Genomic DNA, 14,673 nt, shown 5'->3' on the forward strand with positions numbered 1-14,673 from the left:
AGTTACGACCATTACAAAAAGACAGTCACCAGGCATCCCTTGCTGACGTTTTATGCAAATTCCCATCTGGGCAGAGCCAAAAGATTATTCATTACACTTGTCGAGACGCCAGAGGTCGGAATTTCTGGCAGTATGTGATCTTATTCATGGAAAGAGCACCGGTTTCTCCATTTCTGATTTTGTGGAGTGGCGCCTCTCTATGTATGGAGAATTATGGCAAAGGCCAAAATTCTGTGACTTTGAGACTTGCATACGAAACCTCTGAACCAACAAAAGAACAGAGGGAATTGCTTCATTGGTAGGATTCACTCGAAACTTCAAAGGCTAGCAGAGAAAAAGCCAACCAAGCTGTGAGTCAGATCCGAACTTCTCTGCGCCCCGCCAATATCGGTTCTTCGCATAACGAAGCAGAAGGCTTTCCCTAGTTGGAGTTTATGGTTCAATCCGGAACAGAAAAAAGAAACATGCCAGCTTCATTTTCCTGTGGTGGAAAGAGCATGAGAGAAAGACTATGGAAATCCAACCTGGGATGGTACAACTTGAGCTGAGTACTTCATACATGCAATCCAATTTGGGTCGGTGAAATTACAATCCCAGCCACAACTGTTTGTTGTACAAGGTCTATGATGTATACATATAAAATATGCCAGCTTCAGAAGAATAGAGACATTCAGTATGAATCAATATACACAGCCCCATAGAATCATTGCATCCCATTATTACACCTTGCTCCAAATCTTGCCTCGATTAAGTGATAGAAGAGAGTGGATCGCTGGTTATTTGATTGTTTGATTGTCCAATTGGCAATTCCGCCTCGCCGAATTTTGACAGCTGTGAAGTGAGCTTGGTGAGGAAGGTGCATATCGTCAATTGAGAGCAAAATGAGACTTACTATAAAACCACGCCAACATCGAGTTCAACTTCAGTCCTACACACAGACATATAAAAATGCTTTGGTAGAATCACTGTTTGCATCCATGAATTATCATGAATTGATTACGGACCTCTGCTTCGTGCTCCCTGGGTTCGATGTGCACATTAACAGTAGTTGAAGAGCTCTGTACTTCAACCATTTCCGAGGTAACCTCGAATAGAGAGACGCGAATGACTGTTTGCATGGATTATTAAAGCAGTTGCTACAAGCTAGTGAGAGAACTATGTAACTTACATGAACTCATTCTTCCTGTAACTGGTGAGTATTCGTATCGCTGTAAAATTATGCATTGCTTAATGTCGTCACTAACTTGGGACCGGGTCTCAACTGCCTTGGTAAGAGCTTTGAAGACATTCTTCAAATCGCCATATCCACTGGCGGGTAAGACAACGAATCCATCTAGAATAGCATCCGCGAGAGCGGCGTGGAAAGTTTTAGAGGAGGCACTGATACTTTTGTTCTTGATCTCACTCTTGGAAAACGATATCCTAGTTGGTCAATAAGGACGGGTGCTTCACAGCAATGATCACTACAATTGGGGGTATTCTCATTAAGAAGTATTCTTCATATCAAATTATGCTACTTGAGCGGAGTAACCAACCCGCTTCGCAGCCGATGTTACGGATTCGTCCTGAGGCACACTGGTAGCGCCGTAGATGACATTCCATCATTTGAGACTGGCCCAGCTACGATAGGCCAACACAGCTTTCTCATAGTTGATCAAAGTCTTATGAGCTGACTCTGGGATATCCCGAGGAAAATCGATATATTGGACGGAAGTTCCAACTTCCCGATCTTTTTTTGGCTTTTTCGAGAGTCTGATCTGGGTTTCCATCCTTAGTAGGTGGCATATTACCAAGGTCTGAAGAAGTAACTGGTAGAACAATGGGATTATTTGCGGTAAAACCCGAAGAAATGATGCTGATGATGATGCTTGGGGCTGATGATGTTTGATTGACCTCTGAAGCAAAAACATAGGAGTGAGGCTATTAGATTATCACTTGCCTGCAAAGATCAATCTTCATGTTGGAAGTGCCACCATTTATATTCTACGTTTAACATACCATCCGATAAACCGAGAATTGTTGGTAGTCATCCACGTAGCTAGATGCTAGACTAGGAGTAGTGGCTGCGGTTCATAGCTAAAAAGTGCATTGCAAAAAGAAAAACTTGGTGTCAGGGCCTGTTTGGTTGTCAATCAAGCAATAAATGACAACGATATTTAATCTGTCTGCTTCGTCAACCATATTGTCAAAAGTCACAGAGAGCGCATGATAGATAACCCCAATGCAAATGGTCTTTGTGTCTCCATCGGAGTGGAAACACCGTAAACAAAAAGGTCAAAAAGAGCGGCTTGCCTCAGGGCGAATCAATAGACGCTGGGTTCGAACGAAGTTCACATTGAGCAAGTCTCTTTGAATTTTTACTTCCGAGCTTCTCGCGTTAAACCTTCGTGTTTGGATCGGGGAGAAATCCAAACTATTGAATCTTTTCGGATTTGTGAATGAAAGCGAGGAAAGACAATTGCTAAAATATCTCCTTGTGGCCAATTATCGTGAGGATGAAACGATTGTTCAAGAAGAGATCTATAAGGTTCTACCAAATTTCACTTATACGGACTGCGTACCGGCAAGATTGGAGGGAACTGCAGAGACTATTGCTGAGATCTTCACCATGACCAGGGAGTCAGGCCCTACTACTAAGAGGTTCTGGGATCACCTATGTGAGAGACAGCGATATTATCTTCGACCTAGTGCATTTTCAATCGGCATTCCTTACCCTCAACCGCTCCAACGGCTTCCAAGTTCTCAGAGCCTACCGGTTTCTGTTTGAGAAGGCTAAGGATTACAAGAATCGAGATCCTGTGTCGTTCAGATATACATTTTTATGCAGCCAATTTCAACGAGGATAATTTTTAACCCGTAAGATAAAGCATTGATCCCAAGTTAATTGGCCTTGGTCGAAGACTCGCGGATATCTACTTCCCACCATTGATTTGGCACTCGCACAGGAAGAACTGAGGTATAAACAGAAATTTATATTTCTAGTTATTTTTCTCGTGTATATGCAAAGCATATGCGTGTATGAGGATTTAGGGATCTCACGCGTACTTCGGTGATTTTGAGTCAATTTTGAATCATTTCTTTGGATGGCGGGGAAATTCCACGAAGGAACACTAGTAATTCAGAAAGTTTTATGAATGAAGATCTCTGACACTCAGGATGTTTCTGGAAGTACTAATCTTCAATTGTCTAAAAGATTCTCAAGTGTGATTTACAAAAGTTTCTGATAAAGTAAACGAGTGCCTTTCAAATTCAGAATTGCTAAATGAATGTATGTAATACTTGTATCACTGCTGCCATATGAACTAACATTTGTTATTGAGACGAAAGACTCACGAATTAAACCCTTGGACATTAAAAATGTTTGCCACTGACAAGCAGTACGCAGCAATGCCTCCAGATATATTCAGTTTCACTAACCATCCTTGTGGACTTGTCAAACATCAACAGGCGTCATCCAACATTGAATCGATCACAGGATCTTGAACAATAGACTGTGCAATATTGCAATCCAATTTAAACATAGAGTGAACGCGATTATTCGAAAGAAAAAGTGAACATCCAGTTTGAATGGATCCCGAAGCCTACAGATTCCCGTTCAGAATGGTTACGGAACAAGATGATACCCCACGGTGGTCAGATAGCGTGCCATAGTCATTGGCTAGAAAGAGAGAACTCTATGGATGAGATGATCTTATGGGTATTGGACGTGCTGAGAAATTTTACGAAAGTACAAAACTCCTAGAAGCTTTTTCAAGATCTAGGGTAGTTCTCAGAAGCAATGTATTGCGAAACATTATCGTTCATCAAAGCTTTTTTTTTCGCAGGCGAAAATCAAAAACAGGGACTCGGATACAACGAACTCCGGTTGGTTGGAAATACGAATCGTCAAACGAGGTCTAGCCAGCCACGTGCCAGCACAATTGTAAGCGACGTTCCGATCTCATCACGTGCTAACCAGAGTGGTTCGGATTCGTTTAGCGAGCTTGCTGATAGGTTGAGATAAGAGAAAGAACGGATACTTGGAACCGCTTAAATGTGAGAAATGAAATTTGCTGGCCGAGCTGGCTCGCAAGCCCGACAAGGCGAAACATGAAGTCTTTGTTTTGATTTCTGTCTTGTAGCGTCGTGTACCAGTTCATATTTGAGTGAGCGAAATAGCTTTAGAACAACTGATCATCAGCCTTAGGAAACTATTAAACGTTATTTTCGCTGAGATTTCCTTCAATTTTGAATCAGAGAAGATTCTATCACTCCAACAAACGGAGTAGATGCCTAGATGCCGCTATTCCCATTGCGCTAGTCAGTACTAAGTAAAACTTGACGATCAGACCCATGCTTGCTCCGAACGCCCATCTCATTCCTCCACTTACAAACATGGGCTTGTTCCCTCAGCAAAGCGACTGCAGTGCTGTCTACAATCCAGTTAATACGTAAAAAAATGCTGACAATTCCCACGTAAGTTTCTTTTCTCTTTTACCGTCTTTCTGGCAATTTAAGGGAAATTTATCTCTTTCCCATATCTGATATCATTTTTGCCTCCGAACGGGAACGGGAATCGTTTTCACGCCGTGTAAGATTTTACTTGTCACTTTCGCCGCACCCTTACGTCTTACTTTTTCCCTCGTATATTGATATTCTCAGCCTTTCACCTGTTGAGTCAGTCTCCGGACACTCTTTATTATCTGGCTTTCTATCATCCCATAAACTGAGGGACAACCTTCATCGATATTTCATTCTCGCACTATCGCCACCATGAATTTCCTTCTTATGCTTCTCCCTCGAAACAAACTCGATAGATTTGCGGATTGCACAGTTGACACATGCCCGATCTCTACATCATATTATTTTTATCGTGTATCAATAGGCGCAAACGCGGCTTTTCTCGCTCTTTTTAGCATTTCATTCCTTGGATTTGTCTTTACATATGCATTCACTCGTCGCGCAACCGCCTTCACATTCGCTATGTGCGCCGGTGTTATACTTGAAGTAATCGGCTATGCGGGTCGCATAATGAGTTGGGAGAATCAATGGAAACAAGATGGATTCTTAATGCAGATCGTTTGCCTAACAATCGCGCCGGCATTTATGGCGGGAGGAATTTATTTGTGCTTGAGAAGAATCGTATATGCTTTTGGACCGGAAAATTCAAGGATTAGTCCTGAAGCCTATACCAGAATTGTATGTTCTTGACACATCTTCACCATTCATCCTTCCATAGACAACGCTAATTATCCCATAGTTTATTCCATGTGATCTTATGTCACTTCTCCTGCAAGCTGCAGGTGGTGGTTTGGCATCCGCAGCCTCACACTCCGGCAAATCTCCAGATACCGGTGATAACATCATGGTAGCTGGTCTCGCGTTCCAAGTTTTCACGCTATTCATTTTCATGATCCTCTGTGTCGATTTCGCAATACGCACACGCTCCCGATACCGCTCCCTCGGTACCGCCGCATTCGATCAAAATCCCGCTTTCATAACACTTCGCTCTTCTAAAGGGTTTAAGGGGTTTTTGATCGCTCTTGCCCTTGCTACAATTTGTATCTTCTGGAGATCTGTATACAGAGTCGCGGAATTAGCGGAAGGATGGACTGGAAATCTTATCAAGAAACAAAATCTATTCATCGGATTCGAAGGGGTTATGGTTATTGTGGCCTGTTTCGCACTAAACCTATTTAACCCTGCCATTACCTTCAAGGAAGCAATGACTGGGTTGGGTGGTTTAGGTACGAAGAAGAAGATGAAGAAGTCAGGAGAAGGGACCAGTGAAGGGGTCAGTGGCAGCAACAGCGATCTTGAGGCTGTTAAGGTAGCCCCTGTTTAGATTGTCTGTGCGATTTGACTTAGCAACAGTTTGGGAATGTGTTTACGAATGACATCTCATACCATTTTACGAGCGTTCATAGTTTTCTTCTAGATAGCATACGTAGATTAGAAATATATTTATATTGATTGAGGGTTTGTAGCCCCTCGGGAATACATTGGTGATTCTGCATAACCGTGGTCTCAAGTGGACTGCTTGCATCAGGCTTTTCTTAGAAAGAAAAAAGAAAAAGTGTTGAAGAGTAGCTGGCATTCCTTTTTTTGTGCTCTTTCATACTGTCTGTTTACTCGCTCCATCTGAAATGAATGTTATTCAATGATTCTTTGTCCTTCAAAGAACCGTGAATATTCTCATTAGCCTATTTGCTTATCATTTGTTGATGTTATTCACTATGTTCGAGCTAGCTATTCTTTTTTTTTTCTTTGAGCGAAGATCACACAATTTGCTATCCTAAAGCAGAGTTACTACGATACAAATTCGGTAACTATCTTGTAAGGCAAAGAGACATACTAACTTAGAGCTTTATCGAATATATCTCTTGATGCTAAAAGAAGTGTGAGAATCTTCTTCCTCAGGAAATGCATCATTCTATCAACGCGCTTTGCTTCTTATAAGTCTTCTAACAAGATTTTCCTTTCCGAGCAATCCTTGATCAAAGCACTTGCCGTGAAATGCCTTCGGCGTCCCCTGAAGATATACACATGCTGGCCGTTTCGAAAAATGCCATGAACCCGAAGGGTATCCCTTACAAAGCCATGAATATCGGCTCTCATGAATTTTACTCCACCCCAGAAGCCGCAGTTACAGAGACTCGCGGATCCGTTCAACGAGGTGTTTCCTGGCACAAACAGCCTACCTATATGGTTCTCTTCGCCTTTCTAGGAATCGCGTTAGCATTCACCCATCACGGTTATTATTCACATCTGGATGGCAAACAAGGGACCAACAATTTTCAGAAACAGTTTTCAGTAACACTTGGAAGTCTCCTTGCTTTTTCTGTGGTCTCATCGTTTCTTGCAGCTAATTCTGCTGCTTATCCACAATACCTTTGGATGTCCATACGCAATAAGGCATTTACGTTAAGTACATTGGATAAGATGTTTGCGTTGACGTCGGATCCGATGGGATTTATGAGCGTAGAGATATTCAGACATGCACCAGTCGTGGCCCTTCTCGCATTGGTCTATTGGTAAATGATATGAAACTCCATCGTAATATACAAGCTCGCTGACTAACTGAATTTAGGGCAATGAGTCTTGCAGCAATACTGCCTCCTGGTACATTGATAATTGTTAATGGTCTTGCGGATAAGACCTCTAATGTTTCCGTGCCTACCATCAATTGGTCTATTGCCAACGCTTTTCAAGAGGATAATGTTTCAACTGTACCTGGCACTGTTATTATAAATATTGGCAGAAAAGCTGCCGAGAGCTCCGATATTGTTTCAATTGAAGGACCAGCGCCTAATTCATATTACTCTCTTGATATTAGAGGCCCTTATGTCCAATGCATGGCACCTAATGATACCGAGAAAATTTACTTTGATCAATATGTAGAGGATCTTGCTCAGAACAACATCTTTACTTCGACTAGCTGGACCACGCATTACCAAAATGCTTCTACCCTATCCGACTCTCTTGTTTCGCCTTGGCCGTCTATGGCCTATCTATCTGCTTTTGACCCGTGGATGTATCCCGGCAACGACAGCTTGGGATGGTTGAGAATCGGTGAATTGGACACTTCATCTCCCGATCAATCTAATAATTGGGATGTCAGTATCAGGCGAAATATATCAGCAGATCTCAGTAATACCAACAACAAATTCTTTTCGGTTCAACCCAAGCTATGGGTTTTGACGGCTAATGATAGTTTTGTGTACGGGCTAGTCAACGGCACAAGAAACGTCCATTTTAATTTTATCGATGGCACACAGCATATAAGCTACGGTGTTCTTTATGACGTGGAAGATGTCAACATGCTATGGACGAATGTTCCCGGCTACCCTGGAAGTTTGGGAAACACACGCCATCGCGACATCGCCCCCTATGTATCTCTCTATCAATCAATGATTTCAATGCTAAGTGGAAACATAACCGCCCAAATCGATACATCAGATATGAGTTCCTTGGCTCTGAACACTGTTAGATTCGGCCTACCAAGTTGTGTTCTTTCCACTGGTTTAGCGGGTTGTGATGACTTCCTTAACGCATATTGGAATGATAATCCTCTGGTAGGAAATGCAGACTGCTTGCCCGCTGTGAGGGGAACCACAGGGCATTGCGTGTGGCGTAATGCATACACGGCTTTCAACATCAGCCGGTTGACTAATATCTATAATTCGACAGAATTTTTCACAAAGCCTGCGTCAGCTTGTCGTAATCATAGTCTGGCGAGAGGCATCGAAGATTTGGCTGCGAATATTACCATCAGCTTATTCAGCGAACCTAAACTTCTGTAAGTTCACTGCGACGTCTAGGTCACATAATATCAAGGATCTCGGAGCTAACTTTACTTTAGCAAACAAAACGCAATGAATGTCCCAGTGACTTTCACGCATTCTATTAACGTCTTCTCGTATTCCCCAAGATATCTTTACCTCTTATACGGCATCGCAACTTTTTTTTCTTGTCTTGGTACAATCCTCGGTTTATACGCCTTCTACGCCAATGGTGTTGTTCATAGCACAGCACTGTCGGCTATCATAGCTACAACGAGGAACCGGATCTCGACATTCTTGCGGGTGAAAATTTTCTGGCTAAAACATCATTAAGTAAAGATATTGGAAATCTGAAGTTAAGGTTGGGCGTGATGAGAGGGGAAAGACCAGGGGAGGAGAGAGTGGTGTTGGGCAGACCCGAGGAAGTGGGGGAGTTGGAGAAGGGATGGCTTTGAGACCCGGATGGGCGACTTGCTTGAAATTTGTTATAGATGATGTTTCTTTACACTATACTGGTAGTTCTGGGCAACTAAGTTAAGCTTGCGTTTGAGTTTCGTTAAATGGAGATCTTTTGCGAAAGATAGACAAATTATCACCTGCAATTCGACTCATTCAGATGTTACACAACTTTAAGAAGTTTCCGAGTGAGCATGCATATTCCTCATTATAGGGCAGGCAAAGATGCTTGATTTAGCGATCGTTGTATAGTGCACTTATGTACTACAAATCAAAACACAACATAGGCCACACAGAAGGGGCGCAACCATATTTTACACAAATTCAAGTAAACATGAAAAGGAACTCAGTAGATCACCACTCACTGTATCATCTTTTGCCTTTCCTCTCAAATTGTTTCTCCAAATTCAAAACAATGTATGAATGCTCATTTCATTTGTGAATACCTCAATAAGCTATGAGCCAAAGTCTGGACTTGCTTGAATGAATGAAAAGTTCAAATGGGCTGGAGAAAATCGCCGTAATAGATTCGATGAGAAGGAATAGAAATTCGGCATATGGCAGTAGATTAATTTTTTCGTCAATTGTAAAATTATGCCGGCGATGATCATTGAGCTATCGGCAATACCAGTATGAAAAGGAAGAGACTAAATGTTCAATCTCACTTCAAAATTTGGCGATAGCTTGTGATACTTCAACATGATAGCAACAAATTATAGAACTTCAGGTAACAATGTTGTATTCTTTTTGTTTTCAGGTCATCAAGCGAGACTGTCTTGCAAATACTAAATTGTGCAATACATAAGATATCAAGGGTGGCCTCAAATTTAGAGAACCCGTAGTGCGTAGATGAAGAGTACACACGAGTAATAATTTTTGTCTCTACTCCATAACCCCATTCATCTCAAGTAGCGATATTGATGAAATGAAATACAGACTCAACATTCTTCAGCTGAGGACTGTGTTACCAGATAGTTCCAACAACTTAAGGACAATGCTAAGCTGGTAATTTGCTACTATAAGCTAGTTTCAGGAAGCAATGTGTTTTTATCCACCCATATTGCTTTAGCTAGCTATGTGCAGCCGCTCTCCATTGCAGTAGAGATGGAACAGTGTCAGAGAAGTAATGGAAAGTGAAAGGGTCTCTCATTGCTTTGTAGCTTTCTGATTTCCGGTACCAAGGATATCACCTTGCTCTTCGCTTCCATTCTTGGCCCGATCTATCCTCTCCTGAGTCGTCTTGAATAATCGTGGCACACCAGTTTTCTCGAACGGTACGTCTTCTGAGACCATCTTGGCAACTGCTTTACCCGAAAGCCAAATGACTGGCATACCATGACCGTTGAACCCGGCAACTACAAACTGATTGGGCTTTCCAGGTACCTCACCAACGTGAGGGTTTGAGTCGTAAGAATATCCCATAACTCCAGTCCAGATATTGTCAACTTTAGCACCAGAGTCCTCCCAGCCATTGTAGGTTTCCTGCATGTAGTTGTCATAATAATTTTTTGCTGACTCGATGAGAACACTGTCATCAACATTATTGTACCATTGATCTTTATGAGATTTGAATTTCGCTGCGGCACCACCGACGATGATGCTGCCATCTGCTCTGGGTATAAGATATGAAAGGGTGTTGTCTTCTGTTCGGTTGATATAAGTGTTGTTTAGAAGTGGTGCCGTCTTGCCTTCAGGTACAGTTATACGGCAACAGATACCTTTGCAAGGAACTATATTTTGATCGTATTCAGGAAGAAGCGCAGAAATATATGCATTGTTGGCATATATTATCTTGCTAGCATGCGTATTTCCTCTGCTTGTCCCGACAGTGAAGCCTCCATTGGCAGCACTAGTTATACTAGTTACTGGCGTGTTTGTCTGCAAGTTAACTTTTCCGGTTGGCAGGATTATTTCGAGAAGCCCCAGAATAAACTTGTAAGGCCACATACTTCCAGCTGTATATGAAGCACAAGCCTTGGCACCCTTGACTCCACAGATCTAAAAGAAAGTTAGAGATAGATCATTCTGATACACTGAATCTCACTTACGCCCTCAACTTCTTTACCTGTATAGAAGATGACATCATCCATGTACTCAAAATCGTTCTTTACCATCTGGTCATACACTGCCTTGGCTTTCTTTGCCATCTCCTCATTGCACCACACATCAACTGTCCGACAGAGACTAAAGTCGCAATCTATATTCTCTTTTTCGATAAGTTTTTTCATCTCCTTGACATGAGCAATTTCAAACTCGGCAATCTCAGCTCCTGCGCGTGGTCCTCCTCGCTCAACGTAAGTTGGAATATGGCCATACAAATCTGGTCTTAAATGCCCTCCATTTCTACCAGTTGCACCCGAACATGCGCCTCGTGCCTCTATAATAGTGATTGATTTGACCGAGTCGCCGCCCTCCTTAACAAGATGATATGCGGTGCTAACTCCAGCGTACCCCGCACCGACAATGACTACATCGCTGTGTGTTGGGAGATCCTCTGTAGAGCGGTGATCATGCAACCTATGCTTTTCAGATTGCCAGAAACAATCTCCTGGGTTAGAAACAGGTAGACACTTAGACACTGCTGAGTTTGATTTCGACGGCGCGACCGAAATCGAGAGGTCATTCAAGGTTTCGGAAACAGTCTTCATGGTGTTGATAGTAGATTTCGTTTCTCAACTTTGACTAGGGGCTCTAATGGAATACCAGTATGCGTATATAGAACCTTAAGTGATTCTTTTAATCGTTAGGTAGGATGGTAGTGTTGTATATTTTGGCTGTGTGTGATTCCGCAAGTGGTTGTCCCGGTACTATATACAAGTGAATTGTCGGGGCACTGTTCTGGTTAAACGGAAGTAATTGATTGACTGTGAAAGTAATTGACAGCTTGCAGTAATAGTCGAGGCAAGCTTATAGTATAGAGGAGATGTCTTGATGATGAAACGTGACATCTCCTGGTCTCTCCACGTTCTTATCAGATCTCAACGTCGCTCGGCCCCTGTCCTCCAACCTTATCAATCGTGCCACCAGGCCCTTCACAATCTTATCATCCCACTACCGATATTTATCTCAGCAATTTCACTTAGTCAATGAAGTCTTAAATCTTCTCAAATCAGGCTGATTTCAAGTTTCTTGACATTATGGCATTATTATGTGACACCTTTCATATCTAAATCAGATGTTTCTGGCATAAGGTTACGAAGTATGGCCAAGAATTTCGCGGCATTTGCAGACGGGATTGTAAATCTGCAAGCTTACGTAGTGAAGTGGCGGAAATAAATTAGCCGCCTCATTTTTAATATCTTCCGCCATCCAGAATGGGGATTCCGAAAGAGTATTTCTGTATTTGGTTCTTTTATCCAAATGAACTCACATACTACCCAGCTACCCTACAGACAGTATATTCGAGATCTGGCTGAGCTCAAAGCCATTGGTCAATCGCAAGCACGAGAGTTACGACGTATCCCACAATTTGCTTGTTTTTCGGATGGCTGTCCCATAATCTGACCTAGTACAGGTTGGAAAAACACGATCTCCATTTTCGTAACCTGGGATTGATCAACCCTCAAAGGAACTGGACAAGTCACTATCTAGCTAAGTTGACACTTGGATGAATTACGAGGAGGCTATACTACAAGGTATGAAGGAGGTGATTCTAATGTAAGTTTTAAATAATGCCAAACTTCCAACATATCATTCCATACAAAACATCATCTGAAGTATGTAAAGAGTGCGTACAACGGTTTCATGCTTATCAGCTCTGCGGGTAGAGGACCCCGGAAGCTTAGCACGCAATTGGATAGGACACAGCTTCAACGAGTTGGTTTGGCTGAAGCGATGTTATCATTATGTGGATTAAGCAGGGGACAGAGCCGAAGGGGCATTTGGGTATCATTGACTTAGCGGGGTAGCATCCAATTGCGGGTATACATACCCTTTCTCAGTTCTGGCAAAGCTATGATGCAAAGTGCTTCGAGATGAACGAGAGATAACTGTTATCATGATAAGAGACTCCTACTTGATACACTTTATCTACAGCTAGCTCGATGTGGCTTCCCTACCAATGCAAGGTAGAGGATTCTGTGATCTGGAAAGAGTACAAGATAGACCAGAAATACTCTGTGTCAAGATCCATTATTCTTACACAGGAAAATTTGTCCTTCATCCCTCTTAACTGATATTGGGATCTGTTAAAGATGTCCTCAGATCATAAATCAGACGACTACGAGCTCGGTCATGGAGGCTCCAAGAACGAGGCTATCGAACAAGGGGACATCGAAGTTCACTCTGGTCAATATGGGAATGGAATAGTAGTAGAGTTTCAGGAGGTGCAAGCTGTCAAACAAGGCCTTCATCAACGCCATATTCAGATGATCGCGCTTGCCGGAACAATTGGTACTGGTCTATTCCTTGGTTCTGGACGAGCAATTGCAAGATCCGGTCCTCTAGGTGCATTTCTGGGTTATTCGGTGGTTGGCCTCGCTGTTTCGAGCGTAGTGTTTGCTGTTGGAGAAATGGGAGCCTTGATTCCTCTCACTGGAGGACAAGTTCGTTATGCTCAGCACTTCTTCGACCCTGCCATGTCTTTCGCCAACGGCTGGAACCAAGTCTACTCATACATTGTCTCTATTCCCTCCGAGATTGTCGCCGCCGCAGTTTTGATAGAATTTTGGACGACCATCAATAATGCTGTCTGGATCACGGTTTTTGCCGTTCTCATGATTATGACCGCAGTCACTTTCGTTCGGGTCTATGGTGAATTGGAGTTTACATTTTCTATGTTGAAAATTATGCTTGTCATCGGAATCAATATCATGGCTCTCGTTATTACTTGTGGAGGAGGTCCGAACCATGAATCGATAGGCTTTCGTTACTGGAGGGACCCTGGAGCTTTCGTCCAGTACTTGGGTATTGGCGGTAGTTTGGGTCGCTTCCTTGGGTTCTGGACAACACTCAACAATGCTTTATATGCATATTCTGGAATCGAGAATATCACCGTAGCTGCTGCCGAGACGAAAAATCCAAGACGAGCAATCCCCATGGCCGCTAAGCGCATCTTTATCCGAATTCTTTTGTTCTACGTTCTGACAATCTTCATGGTCGGCCTTGTGGTTCCATCCAATGACCCCAGTCTTCTTCAATCTAGTGGTACTGCCTCAGAATCACCGTTTGTTATTGCTGCGAAGAATGCCGGTATCAAGGTTATCCCATCGATCATCAATGCTGTTGTACTTACCTCCGCTTGGTCTTCCGGAAACTCCAGTATGCTTGGCGGAACACGAATTCTCTTTGGTATGGCTATGCATGGACATGCTCCCAAAATCTTCACTAGAGTGAACCGTGCCGGTGTTCCTTATATTGCAGCTGCTTTGTATGCTCTTTTCATGTGCCTGGGTTACATGACCTTGTCGAGTACTGCTAGTACAGTTTTCACTTGGCTTCAAGATCTTGTCTCAATCGCAACGTTGGTTAATTGGATATCCATCTTGCTCGTATACCTCAGGTTTCAAGCTGGCTGCAAAAAGCAAGGAATTAATCGCCACACTGAACTTCCATGGGCCGCACCATTTCAGCCATACACGACGTGGGTCTCTCTGGCCCTCTTTGTCATTCTCCTCTTTACCGGAGGATACGTGACTTTCATTCATGGTGAATGGGACACTGAGACATTCATCTCGTCATATTTGAACATTCCCCTCTTCCTGATTCTGTTTTTTGGTTATAAATTTTATGCCAAGTCAAAAATGATCTCTTTGGAGGAAATGCCTATTCGAGGATTCATTGAGATTTACCAGCAAAACCCAGAGCCAGAGGAGGAGCCCAAGAAGGGGCTTGGAAGATTGAATATTTTGTGGTCTTGAGATCTTCTGCAGCAATTTTGTCACATAGCATGTTTAGCATTATTATTACATAGTTACTCGAACAAGATCATAATCAAAATTTTACGTTTTTTGCATTA

The 14,673-nt window shown here is 42.7% G+C and overlaps 4 protein-coding genes across 7 annotated transcripts; 3 read left to right on the top strand and 1 right to left on the bottom strand.

The window, feature by feature from the left end:
* The first annotated feature begins 3,957 nt into the window (after positions 1-3,957).
* On the top strand, positions 3,958-5,965 carry BCIN_08g01960 (hypothetical protein). Of its 2 annotated transcripts, XM_024694446.1 has the most exons (3): positions 3,958-4,455; positions 4,642-5,178; positions 5,240-5,965. In XM_024694446.1, exons 2-3 carry the CDS (start codon positions 4,753-4,755, stop codon positions 5,822-5,824), a joined length of 1,011 nt encoding a protein of 336 aa, XP_024550236.1. In that variant the 5' UTR covers positions 3,958-4,455; positions 4,642-4,752; the 3' UTR covers positions 5,825-5,965. The 2 variants fall into 2 exon arrangements, with proteins under 2 accessions (XP_024550236.1, XP_001553435.2); XM_001553385.2 differs by having other exon boundaries at positions 3,958-5,178.
* Positions 5,966-6,325: 360 nt separating this feature from the next.
* Positions 6,326-8,885, top strand: BCIN_08g01970 (hypothetical protein). Of its 2 annotated transcripts, XM_024694447.1 has the most exons (3): positions 6,326-7,013; positions 7,070-8,278; positions 8,342-8,885. In XM_024694447.1, the coding sequence occupies exons 1-3, from the start codon at positions 6,496-6,498 to the stop codon at positions 8,592-8,594; spliced, it is 1,980 nt and encodes a 659-aa protein (XP_024550237.1). In that variant the 5' UTR covers positions 6,326-6,495; the 3' UTR covers positions 8,595-8,885. The 2 variants fall into 2 exon arrangements, with proteins under 2 accessions (XP_024550237.1, XP_001553434.2); XM_001553384.2 differs by having other exon boundaries at positions 7,070-8,885.
* A 21-nt stretch (positions 8,886-8,906) lies between these two features.
* Positions 8,907-11,924, bottom strand: Bcdao10. Its single transcript, XM_001553383.2, has 2 exons — positions 10,766-11,924; positions 8,907-10,715 (listed from the first exon to the last, which is right to left on the bottom strand). Exons 1-2 carry the CDS (start codon positions 11,363-11,365, stop codon positions 9,864-9,866), a joined length of 1,452 nt encoding a protein of 483 aa, XP_001553433.1. The 5' UTR covers positions 11,366-11,924; the 3' UTR covers positions 8,907-9,863.
* Positions 11,925-12,021: 97 nt separating this feature from the next.
* On the top strand, positions 12,022-14,670 carry BCIN_08g01990 (hypothetical protein). 2 transcript variants are annotated; one of them, XM_024694448.1, is made up of 2 exons: positions 12,022-12,374; positions 12,444-14,670. In XM_024694448.1, exon 2 carries the CDS (start codon positions 12,911-12,913, stop codon positions 14,573-14,575), a length of 1,665 nt encoding a protein of 554 aa, XP_024550238.1. In that variant the 5' UTR covers positions 12,022-12,374; positions 12,444-12,910; the 3' UTR covers positions 14,576-14,670. The 2 variants fall into 2 exon arrangements, with proteins under 2 accessions (XP_024550238.1, XP_001553432.1); XM_001553382.2 differs by having other exon boundaries at positions 12,022-14,670.
* Positions 14,671-14,673: the final 3 nt, after the last annotated feature.

The sequence above is a fragment of the Botrytis cinerea genome, chromosome 8, assembly GCF_000143535.2.
Source record: "Botrytis cinerea B05.10 chromosome 8, complete sequence".
In the NCBI taxonomy this organism is placed as follows: domain Eukaryota; kingdom Fungi; phylum Ascomycota; class Leotiomycetes; order Helotiales; family Sclerotiniaceae; genus Botrytis; species Botrytis cinerea.